The following is a 26,090-nucleotide window of genomic DNA, read 5'->3' on the forward strand; positions in this document are numbered from 1 at the left end:
GAGGCGTTTAAAACACAGTAGATTGAAAAGTACTGGTAGACCTCACCTTTAATAAAACACAGTAGATTGAAAGGTACTGGTAGACCTCACCTTTAATAAAACACAGTAGATTGAAAGGTACTGGTAGACCTCACCTTTAATAAAACACAGTAGATTGAAAGGTACTGGTAGACCTCACCTTTAATAAAACACAGTAGATTGAAAGGTACTGGTAGACCTCACCTTTAATAAAACACAGTAGATTGAAAGGTACTGGTAGACCTCACCTTTAATAAAACACAGTAGATTGAAAGGTACTGGTAGACCTCACCTTTAATAAAACACAGTAGATTGAAAGGTACTGGTAGACCTCACCTTTAATAAAACACAGTAGATTGAAAGGTACTGGTAGACCTCACCTTTAATAAAACACAGTAGATTGAAAGGTACTGGTAGACCTCACCTTTAATAAAACACAGTAGATTGAAAGGTACTGGTAGACTTTATGTAATGTATTACTGTTCACGGTAATAGATGACATCAGAGACATTTTGAAATTATCTAGGTTGACTTTCGTTGATCAGAATGAGTCATGTATTTTATAAATTGGTTTCACTATCAGAATTAATGTGTTTTTTTTTTAAAAGTAACAGTTTGACTGATTTTCCGTTGTTTTAATAGAAAACTCAATGATACGCTATCATTTGTCTTGCCGATACGCCGTCGTTGTCTTGCCGATACGCCGTCGTTGTCTTGCCGATACGCCGTCGTTGTCTTGCCGATACGCCGTCGTTGTCTTGCCGATACACCGTCGTTGTCTTGCCGATAAGATGCAGCTGTTTCTAACTCCTTTATGCTCGTAATGAACGTTTTTAAAAGCAGTCTTTTTTTATTACAAATGGCAGATCATATGAGACCATGTGATTTAATTTGTGTATGTGGTATGGTTTGATGTGTCGCAGGGTTTGTTGTCCCCTCTCCTAGTCTCCTTCCTTCCTAGTATTGACTAACTGTAGTGGGATATGTTAGTTCCTTCCTTCCTAGTATTGACTAACTGTGGTGGGATATGTTAGTTCCTTCCTTCCTTCCTTCCTTCCTTCCTTCCTTCCTTCCTTCCTTCCTTCCTTCCTTCCTTCCTTCCTTCCTTCCTAGTATTGACTAACTGTGAGGGGGTATGTTGGCTCCTTCCTTCCCCCTCTCTCGTCTAAAGGCCTGAGCACAGCATTTTACTATGGAATGCATCCCAAATGACACCCTATTCCCTATATAATGCACTACTTTAGACCAGGGCCCTATTCCCTATATAATGCACTACTTTAGACCAGGGCCCTATTCCCTATATAGTGCACTACTTTAGACCAGAGCCCTATTCCCTATATAGTGCACTACTTTAGACCAGAACCCTATTCCCTATATTGTGCACTACTTTAGACCAGAACCCTATTCCCTATATAGTGCACTACTTTAGACCAGAACCCTATTCCCTATATAGTGCACTACTTTAGACCAGAGCCCTATTCCCTATATAGTGCACTACTTTAGACCAGGGCCCTATTCCCTATATAGTGCACTACTTTAGACCAGAGCCCTATTCCCTATATAGTGCACTACTTTAGACCAGAGCCCTATTCCCTATATAGTGCACTACTTTAGACCAGAGCCCTATTCCCTATATAGTGCACTACTTTAGACCAGAGCCCTATTCCCTATATAGTGCAGTACTTTAGACCAGGGCCATATTCCCTATATAGTGCACCACTATAGACCAGGGCCCTATTCCCTATATAGTACACTACTTTAGACCAGGACCCTATTCCCTATATAGTGCACTACTTTAGACCAGGACCCTATTCCCTATATAGTGCACTACTTTAGACCAGGACCCTATTCCCTATATAGTGCACTACTTTAGTCCAGGGCCATATCCCCTATATAGTGCACCACTTTAGACCAGAACCCTATTCCCTATATAGTGCACTACTTTAGACCAGGACCCTATTCCCTATATAGTGCACTACTATAGACCAGGACCCTATTCCCTATATAGTGCACTACTATAGACCTGAGCCCTATTCCCTATATAGTACACTACTATAGACCTGAGCCCTATTCCCTATATAGTACACTACTTTAGACCAGGCCCCTAATGGGGAATAAGGTGCCATTTGGGACGCTGAGATATCACCTTCCTTCTGAAGAACAGGAACAGCTGTGATCTAAACCTGAGCCGTCGACACAGGTGGTGTCCATCACAGGCCGGAGAGAGACACACACACCTACTCTGCTGCCTCTACCTCTCTCTACGGTTTCACTCACTCATTCTTACTAAGCACTCTGCATCTCTCACCACTCACTATAATCTGCTTTACTGTCTCTACTGGTTTCTATTATAATCTGCTAGGCTTTACTGTCTCTACTGGTTTCTATTATAATCTGCTCTGCTAGTCTTTACTGTCTCTACTGGTTTATATTATAATCTGCTTTGCTAGTCTTTACTGTCTCTACTGGTTTCTATTATAATCTGCTCTCTACTGGTTTCTATTATAATCTGCTCTCTACTGGTTTCTATTATAATCTGCTCTCTACTGGTTTCTATTATAATCTGCTCTCTACTGGTTTCTATTATAATCTGCTCTATACTGGTTTCTATTATAATCTGCTAGGCTTTACTGTCTCTACTGGTTTCTTTTATAATCTGCTGGGCTTTACTGTCTCTACTGGTTTCTATTGTAATCTGCTCTCTACTGGTTTCTATTATAATCTGCTCTCTACTGGTTTCTATTATCTGCTCTCTAGTGGTTTCTATTATAATCTGCTCTCTACTGGTTTCTATTATAATCTGCTAGGCTTTACTGTCTCTACTGGTTTCTATTATAATCTGCTCTCTACTGGTTTCTATTATAATCTGCTCTCTACTGGTTTCTATTATAATCTGCTCTACTGGTTTCTATTATAATCTGCTCTACTGGTTTCTATTATAATCTGCTAGGCTTTACTGTCTCTACTGGTTTCTATTATAATCTGCTCTCTACTCTGTTCCACAAAAGCCCCCTGTTCACCTTCTCTCAGCCCATGCCGCCTCAGAATACCAGTCACCGGAGGGGCCTGCGTGTGGTGTGGAGGGGCCCGCGTGTGGTGTGGTGTGGTGTGGTGTGGAGGGGCCCGCGTGTGGTGTGGTGTGGTGTGGAGGGGCCCGCGTGTGGTGTGGTGTGGAGGGGCCTGCGTGTGGTGTGGTGTGGCCTGCGTGTGGTGTGGAGGGGCCTGCGTGTGGTGTGGAGGGGCCTGCGTGTGGTGTGGAGGGGCCCGCGTGTGGTGTGGTGTGGTGTGGAGGGGCCCGCGTGTGGTGTGGTGTGGAGGGGCCCGCGTGTGGTGTGGTGTGGAGGGGCCCGCGTGTGGTGTGGTGTGGTGTGGAGGGGCCTGCGTGTGGTGTGGAGGGGCCTGCGTGTGGTGTGGTGTGGAGGGGCCTGCGTGTGGTGTGGTGTGGAGGGGCCTGCGTGTGGTGTGGTGTGGAGGGGCCTGCGTGTGGTGTGGAGGGGAGGGGCCTTGGTGTGGTGGGGAGGGGCCTGCGTGTGGTGTGGTGTGGAGGGGCCTGCGTGTGGTGTGGTGTGGTGGGGAGGGGCCTGCGTGTGGTGTGGTGTGGTGTGGAGGGGCCTGCGTGTGGTGTGGTGTGGTGTGGAGGGGAGGGGCCTGCGTGTGGTGTTTCTCTGTAACACCCTTTTAGTTGTATCTTTAATTGTTTCCAGCCTGGGTAGATCACAAGTGATTAACTTGATGTTTGATTTTCATAAGGAATATATTTATTGTACCCCCCCCCCCCCCCACCGAAAACAAACCAGATGCTTTTTTTCAACAAGCTGCCTGACTGCATACTTTTATCCACGTTCTTCAAACGTCAGCGTTACTCCTACTTCTGTGTATCGTCCCATTTCCAAATGAAGGGTTAGGTTTTTAGACTCTCATTCTGAAGGGTTAAGGTTTGGGATAGGGTTAAAATAGAAACGAGTGTCCACGACTGGGAGCGAACACACAACCTTCTGATCCACAACCTGCCAGCGTCATGGGATTACCCAGCGTCATGGGATTACCCAGCGTCGTGGGATTACCCAGCGTCGTGGGATTACCCAGAGTCGTGGGATTACCCAGAGTCGTGGGATTACCCAGAGTCGTGGGATTACCCAGAGTCGTGGGATTACCCAGAGTCGTGGGATTACCCAGAGTCGTGGGATTACCCAAAACTTCTTTATGGTAATAGCTCTCAATGTTGCCCCTAGTGGCTGTTTTTCAGGGCAACGTCTCAACGTCCTCAAGACATGGATAGACGTCCAATTTCAGCATCGATCTTGGAACGACCTGGCTTTTTTCCCCCCAGGTTTCTACAGTCAAGGGAAGCTGAAATTAAACCACTCCACAAGGGAGCTGTATCTTCCGCTACGGGACTTTCCCTCAGTCTGTTTTAATGTGCTGAATCAAAGCAGTTGAATCGTATAGCTTAGTGGAACACGACAGAAACCAATGATTTAGGGTCTAAAATCTTCTGATCATTTATGAACCAATAGTCTAAAGGGATCAATAACCGGATAGGACGGGGTAATCGATGTCTTCACACACCAGGGTCTGCATCCCAAATCAGACCATAGTCCCCATGTAGTGCACTACTGTTGACCAGGGCTCTATGGACCATAGTCCCCATCTAGTGCACTAGATAAGGAATAGGGCTTTATTTTGGGACTCAGACGATGTCTACATGACAGAAATCAGTATTCCAGCCGGGGTTTAGCCCTGTGATGTTCAGCCTTGCTTTGGCTTTCTCTGGCTCGCTCTCCTTTTTTTTTAGTGATCTGATGTTGAACACTTTGTACTCTCAGTGATCTGAGACTTTGACACATTTCGTTAAGCCTCCGGGACAAGGCTGAGTAAGGCCCTTACTAAGCACATTCTGGCATCTCCTCTCTCTTCATACGATCTCCGACGTGTGTATTAACAGCCTCTGTGGTGGATGTCAAGAGTTATTTTTTTTTTAAAGGACACTTTGAAGTGTCTCCAAGTGGCACCCTATTCGCTATATAGTGCACTTTGTTTGACCAGAGCCTTGTGCGGAGAAGGTGCCACTAGGGACCTTGCTGCAGCAGGCCTGGCAAGGTAGGGACTCCGAGTGGTTTAAGGTTCATATATGCAGCTTGTTCCCTACTGTGTGTGATGTGGCTGTAACTCATGTCTGATGTCAGGAATGATCCAACTTATATACATTACATAATTTTTAAAAATAATTCACACTAGTATAATCCTATCCTGTACTGTCGCACTTAGGTGACCTGTCGTGTCGGACTGCTAGTTAATATCATCTAGTCGGTTAGGTGATCTGTGGTGTCGTGTCGGACTGCTAGTTAATATTATCTGGTCAGTTAGGTGACCTGTGGTGTGGTGTCAGACTGCTAGTTAATATCATCTAGTCAGTTAGGTGACATGTGGTGTGGTGTCGGACTGCTAGTTAATATCATCTAGTCAGTTAGGTGACCTGTGGTGTCGTGTCAGACTGCTAGTTAATATCATCTAGTCAGTTAGGTGACTTGTGGTGTCGTGTCGGACTGCTAGTTAATATCATCTAGTCAGTTAGGTGACCTGTGGTGTCGTGTCAGACTGCTAGTTAATATCATCTAGTCAGTTAGGTGACCTGTGGTGTCATGTCAGACTGCTAGTTAATATCATCTAGTCAGTTAGGTGACCTGTGGTGTCATGTCAGACTGCTAGTTAATATCATCTAGTCAGTTAGGTGACCTGTGGTGTCGTGTCAGACTGCTAGTTAATATAATCTAGTCAGTTAGGTGACCTGTGGTGTCGTGTCGGACTGCTAGTTAATATCATCTAGTCAGTTAGGTGACCTGTGGTGTCGTGTCGGACTGCTAGTTAATATCATCTACAGTAACAACTTCCACACATCACATTACATCATTTCGCAAATAGTTTCATCTTTACTCATTCATTTTATACAATAATTAGATGCAAACCTCAGAACAGAGGCTCCTGTATAAACAGAGTTATGGTAATGTGGTTGTATTGTCTTTCATGAGGTCACAAACATGAAACAAAACGGACCGGGTCGTAGATGGCTTCTCCACCAACCGTTTGCACGTTCTCCAAAATAGGAATATTGTTCAATTCTCAAATTCTGGGATGTAGGGAGAGCGGATGGTCAGGGAGAGCGGATGGTCAGGGAGAGGAGTCTCCACATAGAATTTAGGATGTGGGCGTAACAGGAGGGTGGGGGGGGGGGGGGTTGTTCACAGCTCTGCTAGCCAATTCACTGACAGAGCTAGCGTCATGATAGTCCTTTAGGTGCCTTTTGGCAAACTCCAAGCGGGTTGTCATGTGTCTTTTACTGAGGAGTTGCTTCCGTCTGGCCACACTACCATAAAGGCCTGATTTGGTGGAGTGCTGCAGAGATGGTTGTGCTTCTGGAAGGTTCTCCCATCTCCACAGAAGAACTCTGGAGCTCTGTTAGATAGACTATTGGGTTCTTTATCACCTCCCTGACCAAGGCCCTTCTCCCCCGATTGCTCACTTTAGCCCGGTGGCCAGCTCTAGGAAGAGTCTTGGTGGTTCCAAACTTATTCCACTAAAGAATGATGGAGGCCGTTGTGTTCTTGGGGACCTTCAATGCTGAATACATTTTTTGGGTACCCTTCCCCAGATCTGTGCCTTGACACAATATAGTCTCGGAGCTCTACGGACAATTCCTTCGACCTGGCTAGGTTCTTGCTCTGACGTCCATTGTCAACTGTGGGACCTTTTATATAGACAGGTGTGTGCCTTTCCAAATAATGTCCAATCAATTGAATTTTACCACAGGTGGACTCCAATCAAGTTGTAGAAACATCTCAAGGATGATCAATGGAAACAGGATGAACCTTAGCTCAATTTCGAGTCTCATAGCAAATTGTCTGAATACTTATGTAAATACAGTATTTCTGTTTTTTATTATTTATACATTTGCAAAAATGTCTAAACCTATTTTCGCTTTGTTATTTTATGGGGTTTTGTGATGTCATTATGGGGTATTGTGATGTCATTATGGGGTATTGTGATGTCATTATGGGTTATTGTGATGTCATTATGGGTTATTGTGATGTCATTATGGGGTATTGTGTGTAGCTTGATGACAAACATTTATTTTATCCATTTCAGGATGAGGCTGTAACGTAACAATGTGGAAAAAGGGAAGGGGTCTGAATACTTGCTGAATGCATCGTATTTTGGATGAATGCATTCAGTTGTGCGACTAACTCGGTATTCCCTTTCCCTAATATAATCTACACTAACAGATGAGTCGTGATGCTAGCTCATATCACGTACAGCAGGGATGGGCAACTTGGGTGGGGGTGCCCCCAAAAAATTGAGGGGCCTCAGTGGCTCATGGGTCTGCGGCTCGAGCCCCCCCCCCCCCCACACACACACATACCTTGCGAGAACTTTTTACCAACCCCCCCTCGTGACGGCGACGAGAACAAATGGACATTTTAAAGTTAAAGATTTTATACAGTGCATTTGGAAAGTATTCAGACCCCTTTACTTTTTACACATTTTGTTACGTTAAATCCTTGTTCTAAAATGGCTAAAATAATTAAATCATTCTAAACACAATACAGCATAATGACAAAGTGAAAACAGTTTTTGTTAGAAATGTTTGCCAATTTATAAAAAAAAAATAAACACCTTTTTATTTACACACGTTTTCAGACCCTTTTGCTATGAGACTCGAAATTGAGCAACAGGTGCATCCTGTTTCCATCGATGATCCTTGAGATGTTTCTACAGGTCCTCAGGCCTACCAAACGCACCGGTTGCCCATCCCTGATGTACAGTAGCAGATGAGTCGTGCTGCTAGCTAGTATCATACACATCCCATAGGGCGGCGCACAATTGGCCCAGAGTCGTCCAGGTTTGGTCATTGTAAACAAGAATTTGTTCTTAACTGGCTTGCCGTTGTTAAATAAAGGTAAAATAAATAAATTATACAGCCTTGGTATGGAGACACATCTGGTTTAGACCTTGTCTCTCACTGCTTCCCAAATCGCACCCTATTCGGGGCCCATAGTGCACTACTTTAGATCAGAGCTCTTGTAGGGAATAGGGTACCATTTGGGGTGGAGCCGCTCTCTCTCTGTAGTGTCCTGTCGGGAGTTGAACTTCACTCCAAAGCTTCGGTCCACATCTGCAGTGGATCATAAGAGGTGATGTCATAGTGCTGATTGGACTCTTACCTCATGTCCTCATTGTGGTGTGGGGCACCATCTGGCTGAACACACACACACACACACACACACAGTGAGAACTTGTCAGACACAGAGCCCTTAGGTTCCCTCTACAAATCACTAGCCGGTGATAACAGACCCAAACAGGAATCCTCTTGACGACTTTGTGTATGTATATTTAGTGAATACAGTGTTTAAAAGGCCCTTCTGGGGTCCGCTAGCTACCGGTAAGAGCAAGAGGACACATCTGTTGATTGGTGTGAACGTGCTATGCCCTAGAATGTTTCAGTGTGCACTTTCATCTCTCTGATCCTGTTCCCTTTGACTCGACATCCTCTGATTCTTCCCTCTAGATCAGCCCTGTTGTTGGCTAGATATCCTCTGATCCTTCCCTCTAGATCAGCCCTGTTGTTGGCTAGATATCCTCTGATTCTTCCCTCTAGATCAGCCCTGTTGTTGGCTAGATATCCTCTGATTCTTCCCTCTAGATCAGCCCTGTTGTTGGCTAGATATCCTCTGATTCTTCCCTCTAGATCAGCCCTGTTGTTGGCTAGATATCCTCTGATTCTTCCCTCTAGATCAGCCCTGTTGTTGGCTAGATATCCTCTGATCCTTCCCTCTAGATCAGCCCTGTTGTTGGCTAGATATCCTCTGATCCTTCCCTCTAGATCAGCCCTGTTGTTGGCTAGATATCCTCTGATTCTTCCCTCTAGATCAGCCCTGTTGTTGGCTAGATATCCTCTGATTCTTCCCTCTAGATCAGCCCTGTTGTTGGCTAGATATCCTCTGATTCTTCCCTCTAGATCAGCCCTGTTGTTGGCTAGATATCCTCTGATCCTTCCCTCTAGATCAGCCCTGTTGTTGGCTAGATATCCTCTGATTCTTCCCTCTAGATCAGCCCTGTTGTTGGCTAGATATCCTCTGATTCTTCCCTCTAGATCAGCCCTGTTGTTGGCTAGATATCCTCTGATTCTTCCCTCTAGATCAGCCCTGTTGTTGGCTAGATATCCTCTGATCCTTCCCTCTAGATCAGCCCTGTTGTTGGCTAGATATCCTCTGATTCTTCCCTCTAGATCAGCCCTGTTGTTGGCTAGATATCCTCTGATTCTTCCCTCTAGATCAGCCCTGTTGTTGGCTAGATATCCTCTGATTCTTCCCTCTAGATCAGCCCTGTTGTTGGCTAGATATCCTCTGATTCTTCCCTCTAGAACAGCCCTGTTGTTGGCTAGATATCCTCTGATTCTTCCCTCTAGATCAGCCCTGTTGTTGGCTAGATATCCTCTGATTCTTCCCTCTAGATCAGCCCTGTTGTTGGCTAGATATCCTCTGATTCTTCCCTCTAGATCAGCCCTGTTGTTGGCTAGATATCCTCTGATCCTTCCCTCTAGATCAGCCCTGTTGTTGGCTAGATATCCTCTGATTCTTCCCTCTAGATCAGCCCTGTTGTTGGCTAGATATCCTCTGATTCTTCCCTCTAGATCAGCCCTGTTGTTGGCTAGATATCCTCTGATTCTTCCCTCTAGATCAGCCCTGTTGTTGGCTAGATATCCTCTGATTCTTCCCTCTAGATCAGCCCTGTTGTTGACTAGATATCCTCTGATCCTTCCCTCTAGATCAGCCCTGTTGTTGGCTAGATATCCTCTGATTCTTCCCTCTAGATCAGCCCTGTTGTTGGCTAGATATCCTCTGATTCTTCCCTCTAGATCAGCCCTGTTGTTGGCTAGATATCCTTTCCTCTAGATCAGCCCTGTTGTTGACTAGATATCCTCTGATCCTTCCCTCTAGATCAGCCATGTTACTGACTAGATATCCTCTGATTCTTCCCTCTAGATCAGCCCTGTTGTTGGCTAGATATCCTCTGATTCTTCCCTCTAGATCAGCCCTGTTGTTGACTAGATATCCTCTAGATCAGCTCTGTTACTGACTAGATATCCTTTCCTCTAGATCAGCCCTGTTGTTGACTAGATATCCTCTAGATCAGCCCTGTTACTGACTAGATATCCTTTCCTCTAGATCAGCCCTGTTGTTGACTAGATATCCTCTAGATCAGCCCTGTTACTGACTAGATATCCTTTCCTCTAGATCAGCCCTGTTGTTGACTAGATATCCTCTAGATCAGCCCTGTTACTGACTAGATATCATTTCCTCTAGATCAGCCCTGTTGTTGACTCATTAACATGAATTGCTTTGAATAAGCACTATGTCGGTTAGGGCAGGTGTTTGTTCCATTTAACCATGAAAATATTGAGAGACGCAGAGACACATGTACTTATACAACTATACTGTTACCTGATTTCACAGGTAATCATAACGTGTTCTTGTCAGTGACCATCTTTAATAGGCCAAAGGTCGTATGTCTTTATAAGTGAGTGCCCCTGTTGAGAACCACAATCCACCCCCCCCCCCCCCCCCTCTCTCTCTCTCTCCCCCTCTACAGCTGACCCCCGGGGGTAAGGCCGCCCAGGCCGGTGTGGGCGTGGGAGATTGGGTGGTGTCCATCGGAGAGACCAACGCAGAAGACATGACCCATGTGGAGGCACAGAACAAGATCAGAGCAGCAGAGGAGTCTCTCACCCTCACCCTCAGCAAGTAAGATAATATAACTAGACCGTACTGTATACACTATACTCACCCTCAGTAATATAACTAGACCGTACTGTATACACTATACTCACCCTCAGTAATATAACTAGACCGTACTGTATACACTATACTCACCTCAGTAATATAACTAGACCGTACTGTATACACTATACTCACCCTCAGTAATATAACTAGACCGTACTGTATACACTACTCACCCACTGTACCATACCAGAATATACCATACATACTAAACTCACCCACTATACCATACCAGAATATACCATACATACTAAACTCACCCACTGTACCATACCAGAATATACCATACATACTATGGGGCGGGGGGCAAAGCAAACAGTCTGGGCAGCCATTTAATTAGCTGTTCAGGAGTCTTATGGCTTGGGGGGTAGAAGCTGTTTAGAAGCCTCTAGGTCCTAGACTTGGTGCTCCGATACCGCTTGCCGTGCGGTAGCAGAGAGAACAGTCTATGGCTAGGGTGGCTGGAGTCCCTGACCATTTTTTTAGGGCCTTCCTCTGACACTGCCTGGTGTAGAGGTCCTGGATGGCAGGAAGTTTGGCCTCAGTGATGTACTGGGCCGTACACACTACCCTCCGTAGTGTCCTTGCGGTCGGAGGCCGAGCAGTTGCCGTACCAGGCGGTGACGCAATCAGTCAAAGGTCTCGATGGTGCAGCTGTAAAACCTTTTGAGGAACTGAGGACCCATGCCAAATCTTTTTAGTGTCCTGAGGGGGAATAGGTTTTGTCATGCCCTCTTCACGACTGTCTTGGTGTGCTTGGACCATGTTAGTTAGTTAGTTAGTTAGTTAGTTAGTTAGTTAGGAGTGGTTTGAGATGCCTTGCTTTCAAATTCTGTTGTAAAAAAACTATATTAAATGAGATTAAAACCTCTTTGGTGATTTTAAATAAAGTGAAGCTGGGGTTGGGGTTGGATAACATACCTGCTACCTACAGAATCATATTGTATTTACTCCTCTTAGAAACTCCCTACTCAATAACAAAAACATTTTATGTCAAGCCAACAGCTCATTTCTAACAGAAAATGAAAGATGTGGTAACATTTCTGTTTGGTTAGAATCTCCTGCATAGATGCCTATAGAGGTGTTGAAATAACAACCAAGCCACCGTCTATCCTGTCCGTTTCATCGATTTACGTGTCAGCTGCTGTTAACAGTGAAAGCACGTTGCAACAAGACGGGTTGTAGTGGTGACTTCGGGTCACACAGACATGGAACCAGTACTGTTAGTGAGGGTGTCTGAACGACCTCTCCCGTAATGTGGTCAAGACAAAGGAGATGATCGTGGACGACAGGACAATGAGGACCCGAGCGAGCACGCCTCCATTCTCATCCACCTGGCTCCAGTGGAGCAGGTTGAGAGCTTCAAGTTCCTTGGTGTCCGTCCACATCACCAACAAACTATCCTGGTCCAAACACACCGAGACAGTCGTGAAGCAGGCACGACAATGTCTATTCCCCCTCAGGACACTGAAAAGACTTGGCATGGGTCCCCAGATCCTAAAAAGGTTTTACAGCTGCACCACCGAGAGCATCCTGACCGGTTGCATCACCGCCTGGTATGGCAACTGCTCGGCATCTGACCGTAAGGCACTACAGAGGGTAGTACGAATGGCCCAGTACATCACTGGGGCCAAGCTTCCTGCCATCCAGGTCCTCTATACTAGGCGGTGTCAGGAAGGCCCTAAAAATGGTCAAAGACTCCAGCCACCCTAGTCGTAGACTGTTCTCTCTGCTACCGCACGGCAAGAGGTACCGGAGCGCCAAGTCTAGTCATAGACTGTTCTCTCTGCTACCGCACGGCAAGCGGTACCGGAGCACCAAGTCTAGGACCAAGAGGCTTCTAAACAGCTTCTACCCCCAAGCCATAAGACTCCTGAACGTCTAATCCAATGGCTACCCAGACTATTTGCATTGACCCCCACCTAAACCAACTGCGTTGTTGGTAATGGGCTTGTAAGTAAGCATTTCCCAGAAAGGTCTACATCTGTTGTATTCAGTGCCTGTGACAAATTACATTTCACAAATTTGATTTGAACTCTAGATAGTGATGGTACAGTGAGGGAGTCTGAACTGTAGATAGTGATGGTACTGTGAGGGAGTCTCTGAACTGTAGATAGTGAGGGAGTCTGAACTGTAGATAGTGATGGTACAGTGAGGGAGTCTGAACTGTAGATAGTGAGGGAGTCTGAACTGTAGATAGTGAGGGAGTCTGAACTGTAGATAGTGAGGGAGTCTGAACTGTAGATAGTGAGGGAGTCTGAACTGTAGATAGTGAGGGAGTCTGAACTGTAGATAGTGAGGGAGTCTGAACTGTAGATAGTGAGGGAGTCTGAACTGTAGATAGTGAGGGAGTCTGAACTGTAGATAGTGATGGTACAGTGAGGGAGTCTGAACTGTAGATAGTGAGGGAGTCTGAACTGTAGATAGTGATGGTACAGTGAGGGAGTCTGAACTGTAGATAGTGATGGTACAGTGAGTGAGTGTCTGAACCGTAGATATCTCTAAATCTAATGAACAAGCTATTGAGTCTGAACACCTACTGTCCACACTGACCGACTGTAGGGACTCAGGACTATGTTAAAAAATTAAGTCAGACTAGATACACTGTTAATAAACAAGGCTGTGACTGACTGGCCTGACGTAGGGCCCTGTCGACCCTGAATTAGGGCACTATATAGGGAATAGAGTGCCATTTCGGACACAATCAGAACAGAGACCAGATCTACAGTTAGAATGCGAGGCGTGAGTGACTTCAGGAATATGGCTGACCCGATATTATGGCCTGAGACCATCAAGAAGGTTTAGAGTGACACTAAACTATTTAGCTTTCCATTCTGACACCGCTCTCTCACCCTCGCTCTCGCCCCCCCCCCCCCCCCCCCCGCACATATGGAAAAAATCTGGAGTGCTGAATTGACAGTCTTCCTTCTTGAAGAGGTCACGTAACAGCCTCAACCCGAAAGCCTAAAAAAGGAGTGAGTGTGTGTCTGAGGAGGGAGACTGTAACTACCTCATCCGTTTGTGAGGGAGAGAGAGAAAGTCATACGTCTGTGATTTAATAGATGAGTAATGAAAACCAACATGTGGTCTGTATCTGAAATAGAACCCTATTCCCTTCAAAGTGCACTCTGGGGCCTGGTCATAAAGTAGGGCATTATCTGCCTTCCTAGTGGAGCAGCGGTCTATAAGGCGTCACTACAGACCCGGGTTTGATCCCAGGGTTTGTCGCAGCAGGCCGCGACCGGAAGACCAGTGAGGCAGCGCACAATTGTACACCAACTGGTTACCCAGGATCACCCCAGACCAGACCTGTACACCAGCTAACCCAGAATGACCCCAGCCCAGACCTGTACACCAGCTAACCCAGAATGACCCCAGCCCAGACCTGTACACCAGCTAACTGGTTACCCAGAATGACCCCAGTCCAGACCTGTACACCAGCTAACCCAGAATGACCCCAGCCCAGACCTGTACACCAGCTAACCCAGAATGACCCCAGTCCAGACCTGTACACCAGCTAACCCAGAATGACCCCAGCCCAGACCTGTACACCAGCTAACCCAGAATGACCCCAGCCCAGACCTGTACACCAGCTAACCCAGAATGACCCCAGCCCAGACCTGTACACCAGATAGCTGGTTACAACATTTTGACTGTCACTTTCTCTTCCCATCCTACAAAGACGAGAGAACCCTCAATCGTTTGCAGCATTAGTCAGAAGCACTGGCTTTTCCAAAAGGTTCTGCATGCTTCTCAAGTTGAGATGCAGTACGTGGACTAAGTGGCATAGCTAGGCCAGAAAAAAAGATGTACGTAACACATATACCAGCACCTAAACCCCCAATGATTAGGAAATGGGCATAAAGACCTACAAGGGTCTTTGTAGCCCAACACACGGGGGCTTTGTAGCCCAGCACACAGGGGCTTTGTAGCCCAGCACACGGGGGCTTTGTAGCCCAGCACACGGGGGCTTTGTAGCCCAGCACACGGGGGCTTTGTAGCCCAGCACACGGGGGCTTTGTAGCCCAGCACACGGGGGCTTTGCAGCCCAACACACGGGGGCTTTGCAGCCCAACACACGGGGGCTTTGCAGCCCAACACACGGGGGCTTTGTAGCCCAACACACGGGGGCTTTGTAGCCCAACACACGGGGGACAAAGGCTGCTTCTCTTCCAGCATTCACCAAAACAAAACTCATAAAGCTTTACACAAACGAGGATAAAAATGACATAATGTATGATGGCTTTAACAAAGACTTCCTAACAAATGGTTCCACGTTGCACTGTTAGAACTGTAGCAACACAGCTGAAACCAATTTGGCACCAGTTACTACCCTTACACGGTGCTCCAAGCTGGCCGTGCACTAAACAGGAAGTCTAAACCAAATGAGGAAAATTTACAAACATACCACCAAAACTACCCTATAACCAAGATCTCAGATTGGACGAGCCCCAACTGTGTTAGCTGGTCATAGTTCATAACAACAAAGGGAGACCACACATGACTGATTTTTTTTTTAACTAGGCAAGTCAGTTACGAACAAATTCTTATTTTCAATGACGGTCTAGGAACAGTGGGTTAACTGCCTTGTTCAGGGTCAGAACGACAGATTTGTCTTGTCAGCTCAGGGATCTGTTCTAGCAACCTTTTGGTTACTAGTCCAACGCTTTAACCACAAGGCTACCTGCCGCCCCCCTCTAACCACAAGGCTACCTGCCGCCCCCCTCTAACCACAAGGCTACCTGCCGCCCCCCTCTAACCACAAGGCTACCTGCCGCCCCCCTCTAACCACAAGGCTACCTGCCGCCCCCCTCTAACCACAAGGCTACCTGCCGCCCCCCTCTAACCACAAGGCTACCTGCCGCCCCCCTCTAACCACAAGGCTACCTGCCGCCCCCCTCTAACCACAAGGCTACCTGCCGCCCCCCTCTAACCACAAGGCTACCTGCCGCCCCCCTCTAACCACAAGGCTACCTGCCACCCCCCTCTAACCACAAGGCTACCTGCCGCCCCCCTCTAACCACAAGGCTACCTGCCGCCCCCCTCTAACCACAAGGCTACCTGCCGCCCCAATTACATTTACTTTAATGTAAAAAATAAATACGTTTATTAAACTAAATGGTAAATGTAACATAAGCTGTGGACGTCTATATGATCAGTAGTGTGTGGATGAGTGGAGAGTTTTCTGGTGAAAACAGACCAACAACCAAAAGGTGCAGGAAGTCAGCCTGCCCTGGTGAAAACAGACCAACAACCAAAAGGTGGAGGAAGTCAGCCTGCCCTGGTGAAAACAGACCAACAACCAAAAGGTGCAGGAAGTCAGCCTGCCCTGGTGAAAAGGGAAGAGATGTTGTTGGCTGATGTGGTCACCCTGCCCTGGTGTGCAACATCTGATGATCCTCCCAGGCCCACTGGCCTGTAACAAGCAGACTACCAAACAGCAGATCCCAGTAGACAGAGTGGGAGGGATGTCACAGGTGCTATTTGTGATGCTGCCTTAGTCTCATCTTCTCTAAAAGATAGGGGTTAGAGGTCGTCTCCTCTAGGAGATGGGGGTTAGAGGTCGTCTCCTCTAGGAGATGGGGGTTAGAGGTCGTCTCCTCTCCTCTAGGAGATGGGGGTTAGAGGTCGTCTTCTCTGTCCTTCTACCTCCTATCTGTTGCTGTAGTGGAATATGTCTGGGTCCCAAATGGCACCCTATTCCCTATTTAGTGCACTACTTTTGACCAGATACTATGGGTCAATGGCACCCTATTCCCTATTTAGGGCACTACTTTTGACCAGATACTATGGGTCAATGGCACCCTATTCCCTATATAGGGCACTACTTTTTGGGGGGTGAAGCCTGTGTCTTCTGTCAGACCAGACCAGACTTTGGTGAGTGTTCAGATGTATACCTGCGGTTTAGCTAACAGATCAGGGCACAGGAACAAAGTGGCTGGTTGGATTCAGGGTCACAGTCAGTTTGTTTTTTTAAATTTGGCAGTACTATTCATAAACTGACTGACTGGCCAAAACAGGACATAATCTAAGTTCCTGAAATGTTATGAATCACACCCTGTACCTCCTCCTCTTTTGGAGAACTGTGTCTTTAAACAAACATTGTGCTTGGTCCTTTAAAAGTGATGTGTCAGGTGTGTACCATACATAAACATATTGAGAACTTTTTTTTGTGTGATTTTCTTTTCATACAGTCACTTCCTTTCAGTACAGTATATCTGGTGATGCTGTAGAGTACAGTCACTTCCTTTCAGTACAGTATATCTGGTGATGCTGTAGAGTACAGTCACTTCATTTCAGTACAGTATATCTGGTGATGCTGTAGAGTACAGCCACTTCCTTTCAGTACAGTATATCTGGTGATGCTGTAGAGTACAGTCACTTCCTTTCAGTACAGTATATCTGGTGATGCTGTAGAGTACAGTCACTTCCTTTCAGTACAGTATATCTGGTGATGCTGTAGAGTACAGCCACTTCCTTTCAGTACAGTATATCTGGTGATGCTGTAGAGTACAGTCACTTCCTTTCAGTACAGTATATCTGGTGATGCTGTAGAGTACAGTCACTTCCTTTCAGTACAGTATATCTGGTGATGCTGTAGACTAGTCTGTAGCTGAAATGGTACGGATATGAACTGTGTCATTAGACTACATATCGAGCAAAACATCTTTATTGTGTGTGTGTGTTGTGTGTGTGTGTGTGGCTCAGTTGGTAGAGCATGCCGCTTGCAATGTTAGGGTTGTGGGTTCGATTCCCACGGGGGATCAGTATGAAAATGCCAATGTGTGTGTGTGTGTACACTCTGTTGACGATGATGTTGTGAATAAATGGGTCACCACTGCATGCGTTGTTTGTGTGTTGGGTTTCTCAGTCGTAGGTGTTGGTTGTAATTGATTAGGCAGGTCTGTACTCGTCAGAATCTGATGTCACACTAGACAGACCTGTCTCTCTCTCTCTCCAGTTTCCTTCCAGTATAACCCAACGCCTTCTATAAAGAAGAGCTATTGTAAATCACACGGATTCCTCCTCCTACCCGTGACCCTCGCCCCCCTCTTCCTCGCCCCTCTCTTCCTCGCCCCTCTCTTCCTCGCCCCCCTCTCTCTCGCCCCCCTCTCTCTCGCCCCCCTCTCTCTCGCCCCCCTCTGTCACAACAGACAATAAGCTGCTCCTGTTGCGTTGCGTTAGGCTGAAAGACATATCTTTAATGCTGGATGTGGGCTGCTCCTGTTGCGTTGCGTTAGGCTGAAAGACATCTCTTTAATGCTGGATGTGGGCTGCTCCTGTTGCGTTAGGCTGAAAGACATCTCTATGCTGGATGTGAGCTGCTCCTGTTGCGTTGCGTTAGGCTGAAAGACATCTCTTTAATGCTGGATGTGAGCTGTTCTATCCTCCGTCTCTCAGGGTTTGGAAGGCTTCCACAGTTTGGTTATCAGATGAGTTAGGAGGACAGTTTTATGACTGAACAACGTTGTATTGGCTTTGATTTTTGGGGCCTAGTTTTATATTCCACGGCTATGATGAAGCATCGTCCTAGTTTTAAGATGTCTCTGTCGCTCAGTTGATAGAGCACGGTGCTTGTAATGCCAAGGCTAGTGTGTTCGATTCCCGGGTCCACCCATAGATAAATGTATGCATGTATGACTAAGTCACTTTCTATAAAAGCCTCGTTGTTGTTACTAGTATTGTTGTGTGTAATCCAGGCTGTGTCACAACCGGACGTGATTGGGAGTCCTATAGGGCAGCGCACAATGAGCCCAGCGTTGTCTGGGTTTGGCCGGGGTAGGCAGTCATTGTAAATACCACCTGCGGCCGGGTCCAGTCCCGTCAGCAAGTCCAGGACCCAGTTGTAGAGGGAGGTGTTCAGTCCCAGAGCCCTGAGCTTGGAGGGGACAATGATGTTGGAACGCTGAGCTGTAGTCAATGAACAGACTTATCTTATGTATTCCTCTTATTTAGGTGGGTGAGGGCAGTGTGGAGTGCAATTTGGATTGCGTCGTAGTTCACTGTATAGGGAATGGGGTGTCATTTGGGAAGATTTAGGTTCATATATGCTTAACCTACATCAGCCAGTGAAATATTTAACAGGGATAGGGGATGAGGACTAGCCTGATCCCAGATCTGGCTGTGCTTTCATGCCAACTCCTGACCGTGGGAGTTAACAGGACGGCACAAACGGATCCGGGACCAGGTTAGCAGAGGACAGGACTGTTAAAGGATAGGGACGGAGGACAGGACTGTTAAAGGATAGGGACGGAGGACAGGACTGTTAAAGGATAGGGACGGAGGACAGGACTGTTACAGGATAGGGACGGAGGACAGGACTGTTACAGGATAGGGACGGAAGACAGGACAGTTACAGGATAGGGCTGGAGGACAGGACTGTTATAGGATAGGGCTGGAGGACAGGACTGTTAAAGGATAGGGACGGAGGACAGGACTGTTAAAGGATAGGGACGGAGGACAGGACTGTTAAAGGATAGGGACGGAGGACAGGACTGTTACAGGATAGGGACGGAGGACAGGACAGTTACAGGATAGGGCTGGAGGACAGGACTGTTATAGGATAGGGCTGGAGGACAGGCATGATAAAGGATAGGGACGGAGGACAGGACTGTTATAGGATAGGGCTGGAGGACAGGCATGTTAAAGGATAGGGCTGGAGGACAGACATGATAAAGGATAGGGACGTAGGACAGGACTGTTATAGGATAGGGACGGGGGACAGGAATGTTATAGGGATTGAGAGGGATGCCTGTGATTGCTATGGAGAGGCACTCTCATTATAAAGCCCAGAAAATGATAATTTAGGGCCTCTAATGAGGTACTTGGGGCCTCAGTGTTGGGAAGTAATAATGAGGTACATGTGGCCTCAGTGTTAGGAAGTAATAATGAGGTACATGGGGCCTCTGAAGTAATAATGAGGTACATGGAGCCTCAGTGTTGGGAAGTAATAATGAGGTACATGGGGCCTCAGTGTTGGGAAGTAATAATGAGGTACATGGGGCCTCAGTGTTGGGAAGTAATAATGAGGTACATGGGGCCTCAGTGTTGGGAAGTAATAATGAGGTACATGGGGCCTCAGTGTTGGGAAGTAATAATGAGGTACATGGGGCCTCAGTGTTGGGAAGTAATAATGAGGTACATGGGGCCTCAGTGTTAGGAAGTAATAATGAGGTACATGGGGCCTCAGTGTTGGGAAGTAATAATGAGGTACATGGGGCCTCAGTGTTGGGAAGTAATAATGAGGTACATGGGGCCTCAGTGTTAGGAAGTAATGGGGCTTCACATTACTATTTTTGGGAGACCAGGTGTAATTCTAACCTTGGATATTTTGGATGAGTGCATATTTAACACTTAAATCGAGACGTATGAATTTGTTTGATGGATTTAGTTCCCTGCATTTTAAGACATCGGAAAACCCGTTGTTTTTTTTATTTATTTTTTTAAATGTTTTTTTTTGTTGTTTCTTTTGGATTGTGGTAACTAAGCCTATATAATAACATTTATTCTCCAAGCATGTTCTTCAAAACTAACCAATGTTATAATGAAAACAAACTATACACCACAGACTGTCTAGTATACATAGAATTTCCTGCAAATGAAACCAAGTTAGACCCTGAGAAGTTGATGTTTCTATCTCAGAACTGTTTTCAGAAGTCCATATTGAGGTCCACATTGAACACTGCTCCTTGAATATGGAAATGCAACAAACTAGGGCTATTTTTACACAGAACAAAGACCTTAACTTTCTGAGAAGTTTTTTTCAAATGCAGAAAATAATGTATTCAGACTTTCATATAAATTTACGGTTTTATAGGATCTACTGCGGTGGGTTTTATAGGATCTACTGCGGTGGGTTTTATAGGATCTACTGCGGTGGGTTTTATAGGATCTACTGCGGTGGGTTTTATAGGATCTACTGCGGTGGGTTTTATAGGATCTACTGCGGTGGGTTTTATAGGATCTACTGCGGTGGGTTTTATAGGATCTACTGCGGTGGGTTTTATAAGATCTACTGCGGTGGGTTTTATAGGATCTACTGCGGTGGGTTTTATAGGATCTACTGCGGTGGGTTTTATAGGATCTACTGCGGTGGGTTTTATAGGATCTACTGCGGTGGGTTTTATAGGATCTACTGCGGTGGGTTTTATAGGATCTACTGCGGTGGGTTTTATAGGATCTACTGCGGTGGGTTTTATAGGATCTACTGCGGTGGGTTTTATAGGATCTACTGCGGTGGGTTTTATAAGATCTACTGGCACTAACTCTTTTCTTTCTTAACCCTTATTTTCCCATCTTTTCTTTCAGAGCTTTCCATGCGGGTGGCGATCAGAAGGTAAGAGTGTCTGGCCTGCATCCCAAACACCACCCTATTCCCTGTATAGTGCACTACTCTATCAGGGCTGCATCCCAAACACCACCCCTATTCCCTGTATAGTGCACTACTCTATCAGGGTTGCATCCCAAACACCACCCCTATTCCCTGTATAGTGCACTACTCTACCAGGGCTGCATCCCAAACACCACCCCTATTCCCTGTATAGTGCACTACTCTACCAGGCCTGCATCCCAAACACCACCCCTATTCCCTGTATAGTGCACTACTCTATCAGGGCTGGATCCCAAACACCACCCTATTCTCTGTATAGTGCACTACTCTATCAGGGCTGGATCCCAAACACCACCCTATTCCCTGTATAGTGCACTACTCTACCAGGCCTGCATCCCAAACACCACCCTATTCCCTGTATAGTGCACTACTCTACCAGGCCTGCATCCCAAACACCACCCTTATTCCCTGTATAGTGCACTACTCTATCAGGGCTGCATCCCAAACACCACCCTTATTCCCTGTATAGTGCACTACTCTATCAGGGCTCAGGTCAAAAGTAGTAAGATATACATGGAAAGGGGTTTCACATTTTTTGCATTTTTAATGTCTGTGTCTGTCTTAACCTCACACCTCCTGAAACCCTGTGAATGGTGACGCTTCTGCAATGTGAATCGACAGATCCCTGTCTTCACTAGGCAGTGACTAAGCAGTCAGTCAAGTCCTCCGTCTTTCATAGTCCAGAACATTATTACCCTGTCTATGACAATGCTCACATACCGTTTCCCCTACAAGGCTGGTAATATTGCATTGTGGTGTCAGATGAGAGGAATTGACCCTGTTTGGCTCCTAGTGGTGTCTCTTAACAACTTACACACTCACCTTGCATTTAAAGTCTCCACAGTCATTCTGATTCAGTATGATTCTGGCCACCCCTCATAGCCTGGTTCCTCTCTAGGTTTCTTCCTAGGTTCTGGCCTTTCTAGGGAGTTTTTCCTAGCCACCGTGCTTCTACACCTGCATTGCTTGCTGTTTGGGGTTTTAGGCTGGGTTTCTGTACAGCACTTTGAGATATCAGCTGATGTACGAAGGGATTTATAAATACATTTGATTTGATTATACACGTCGTGTGACCCTAAACAGCGTTGTACAATCCCAGACTCAAGGCAACATAATGAAAACTCTTACGATAACGTTATCATGCCAAGTTCATAGTTCAAACCCTATTACAGAAATGTAATATGATTTGTATTGGAAGGCATCTAAACATCTTACCCCATAATAACATCCTCTCTGACACACTGAGAAATCCTAGCTGAGGAAAAAAAACAGTGCAACTCTATGTTCAGTGAACATTTTTGGAAATCTATTTAAGTGTTAAGTAATTGAGTTGCACCAAGCTAACAGAGACCGAGGAAGATCCTCAGTGGGACAAACTCCAGCTTTCCAAGATGACATGGTTGCTTTCCAAATGGCTCTCTATTCCCTAGGTAGTGCACTACTGTGGGTAGTCAACGGGTCAAAAGTAGTGCACTATATAGTGAATGGGGTGCCATTTGGTCAGACAGTTGGGTGTGTTCACACTTCTTCGGCCTCTCCTCTCTCCACACAGAGAGACAGAGCTGGCCTTGGCAACACCTACTGTGGTTCTGATGTTCTGAGCCGTGTTGAGGCTAACACAGCTGGAGCAGATATTTGATACTGTGTGTGTGTGGTACATTACCACACTTATTTATTTATTTATTTTCATGTGTGTGTTTTCTCTAACTGCATGTTATTTGCTGTGTTTTTTTGCCGTGTCTCCCCCCCCCCCCCCCCCTCTCACACCCTGTAGGATTCACTCGCCCCCGCCTCCGTTCAGCCCAAATACTCCTTCGCCCCCAGCACCGCTATCAACAAGATGGCGCGGCCATTCACGCCGGGCGGCGGTAACACGGTCATTAAACCAGTGGCGTACGCCCCTAAAGTTAACACCCCGGTCCCCGTCAGCATGCTACAGCCACACAACGGGTAGGTACACAACCAAACAACCATGCAAACCAAATCAAATCTCAAAGACCAAATGTGAAACAAGTCACTCTGGGTTCCTGTGGAACTGGTGATTTCAGTATTTTATTTCAGATCTGAATCATTCAGGTAACTCTCTGGGGAGGAGAAATTGATGACCGCACCTTTTTAAGAGTGGTTGAGTTGTCGTAAAGTTGATTTTTATTTAACTTGAGAAGTCCATTTAAGAACAAATTCTTATTTACAATGACGGGCCTACCCCGGCCAATTGTGCGCTCCGCCCTATGGGACTCCCAATCACAGCCGGATGTGATACAGCCTGGATTCGAACCAGGGACTGTAGTGACACCTCTTGCTCTGAGATGCAGTGCCTTAGACCGCTGCGCCACTCGGGAGCCCAAATGATGATCTGATCAGAAGATGTCTTCTCCTGGTCTGTTGGGACCAGACTGTTGAGTAGAATACAGGATATCAAAATTTGACTTCCCATCAGCCAAATTCTCTCCACAGTGTCGTCAACATTCCTAAGTGACAATGTTGTTCGTCTGTCTAAAAGGTCCAAGAGTGCTCCTTTTTTTAAAAAACGTTCTCATTTAGGTCTGGTAGGAAGAGCAGTGTGTGTTCTGTCTTGACCGGGGGCGAGGGGGGGTCGTCCCAAACTGTTTCATTCAGGCCCCTCTTCCATCATTGGGGAACGTCCCGCACCAGGGTGATGTTTTTGTAACTCAGCGCTCCCTCTATTTATAATACCCCTGTCCATTTCTTGGGTCCCAAATGGCACTCTATTCCCTATAGAGTGCACTACTAGAGGGCCTTGGTCAAAAGTAGTGCACTAAATATGGAATAGAGTGCCATTTGGGACTAATAAATTGTTTCATCTCTGGCTTGCGTTAACAGAACGGAACAGTTTAAAAAGCTGGTTAACTAAACTGGAACATGTTGTAAGACTGACGTCATGTCTGACATGGAAGTCATGGCTTTCAGAAGTTGTTACATGTCTCCCTCTTCCTAACTGTGTTCAGTGTCCACGCGACACCCACCGCAGAAGGGGGGAGAACCTGTATACTGCTTTACAAGGGGTTTCTTAATGTCATTGGTCGGTTCTAAACAGCAGAAGGTTCTACGTCGACTGAAAAGGACCCTTGGATTTCATCGAATGTGATGTTCATGTGATCACATGTAAAGCAACGTGTGTTTTTCATGTTAATCACATGTATGTTTTCATGTTAATCACGTGTGTTTTTCATGTTAATCACGTGTGTTTTTCATGTTTATCACACGTGTGTTTTTCATGTTTATCACACGTGTGTTTTTCATGTTTATCACACGTGTGTTTTTCATGTTTATCACACGTGTGTTTTTCATGTTTATCACATGTGGTTTTTCATGTTTATCACATGTGTGTTTTCATGTTATCACGTGGTTTTTCTGTGAGAGGTGTACTGGTCACCTATAACATGACTTAGGCTGTGTCCTCAATGGCACTATATTCCCTGTACGCTGAGAGTACAAAACATTAAGGACACTTGCTCTTTCCATGACATAGACTGAGCAGGTGAAAGCTATGATCCCTTGTTGATGTCACTTGGTAAATCCGGTGTAGATTGAAGGTGAGGAGACGGTTTAAATAATGATTTTAAGCCTTGAGACAATTGAGACGTGGATTGTGTGCCATTCAGAGGGTGAATGGGCAAAACTAAATATTTTAAGTACCTTTGAACCGGGTATGGTAGTTGGTGCTGGGTGTACCGGCTTGTGTCAAGAACTGCAACTCTCTACAGTTTCCCGATATGTATCAAGAATGGTCCACCACCCAAAGGACATTCAGCCAACTGGACACAACTGTGGGAAGCATTGGCGTCAACATAGGCCAACATTCCCGTGGAACGCTTTCGACACCCTTGTAGAGTCCGTGCCCCGACGGGGAACGGGGGAGGTCTGACCAAGTGTTACTGTATGTTTTTTTTTTTCCTTCCAAATGTTGGTTGGAATATTCCAGAAGGGAGAAAGTAGGAAATCTAGAATACTCTGATCAGGATTTCTGGGAAAGTTTGCAGGATCTTGCAACCCTTATTCCATGCCTGATACTTGGTACATAGTCTACGGCCTTTGGTCACCGTGTCGGGGATGGGATAGGAAGGGTTAACATCTTTTTGGTGAGGTCTAGATGTTGTTTGCGGCTGTATTTAGCTGTGCTGTGCTGTGCTCAGGATCCTTTCGTTTAGAATCTGCTGAGCTGTCAGAATGTGTTTTACGAGCCTTGCTTGGAGAAGTCACACGGACCTGAAAGCCTGCCTTGTATAGCTCTTCTCATGCTTTCACTGCCTAAAACACTTCATGGAGAGAGAGAGAGGTTAAAAAAAAACAGACACTAGTTTGTTCAAACTCAACTTTATATGACGCGTCATGAAGATGTTATCAACAGTTAAGACCGCGTCTGTATTCTGTATAGCTCTTCTCATGCTTTCGGTGTCGCAAGCACGTCATACTGAGAAATGAGGGTTTATAACACTAGAAACAGTTGACTCTTTCGTGGAAAAAAGCTTCAAATTCAACCTGTGTTCTTCATGAGACTATTTTGAATCTCTTAAATGAAGTCATACAAAGTTGTTGTGAAGAGGTTTTTAAAGAAGCAGTACAAAGTTGTTGTAAAGAGGTTTTTAAAGAAGCAGTACAAAGTTGTTGTAAAGAGGTTTTTAAAGAAGCAGTACAAAGTTGTTGTGAAGAGTTTTTAAAGACGTAGTTTAGTCTTTTTCCCTCATCAGTCTTCCTCCAGTGACTTCAGTGGATTAGGTTTCCCACCGGAATCTAAACTGCCACTCCTTCACACAGCTGCTTTCCTTATGACAGAGACTAAATCATCCTGTCGTTCCGGTTCAGGTCTAATCTGTGACTTGTTA

General features: G+C 45.9%; 1 protein-coding gene across 4 annotated transcripts in view; it reads left to right on the forward strand.

The window, feature by feature from the left end:
* Positions 1–26,090, forward strand: part of LOC139366588 (PDZ and LIM domain protein 7-like) — a 66,748-nt gene that overhangs the window by 13,560 nt on the left and 27,098 nt on the right. For 3 of the 4 annotated variants that reach the window (XR_011626777.1, XR_011626778.1, XM_071104263.1), the window contains exons 3-5: positions 10,666–10,817; positions 21,162–21,189; positions 23,018–23,193. Coding sequence is in view for 2 of the 4 variants with exons in the window: in XM_071104263.1 (XP_070960364.1) it covers positions 10,666–10,817; positions 21,162–21,189; positions 23,018–23,193 (356 nt within the window). In the remaining 2 variants the exon portion in view is untranslated. The remainder of the gene's footprint in view (positions 1–10,665; positions 10,818–21,161; positions 21,190–23,017; positions 23,194–26,090) is intronic. The other variant, XM_071104264.1, reaches the window with a different exon arrangement.

This window comes from Oncorhynchus clarkii, chromosome 14, assembly GCF_045791955.1.
Source record: "Oncorhynchus clarkii lewisi isolate Uvic-CL-2024 chromosome 14, UVic_Ocla_1.0, whole genome shotgun sequence".
NCBI classification, from domain to species: Eukaryota; Metazoa; Chordata; class Actinopteri; order Salmoniformes; family Salmonidae; genus Oncorhynchus; species Oncorhynchus clarkii.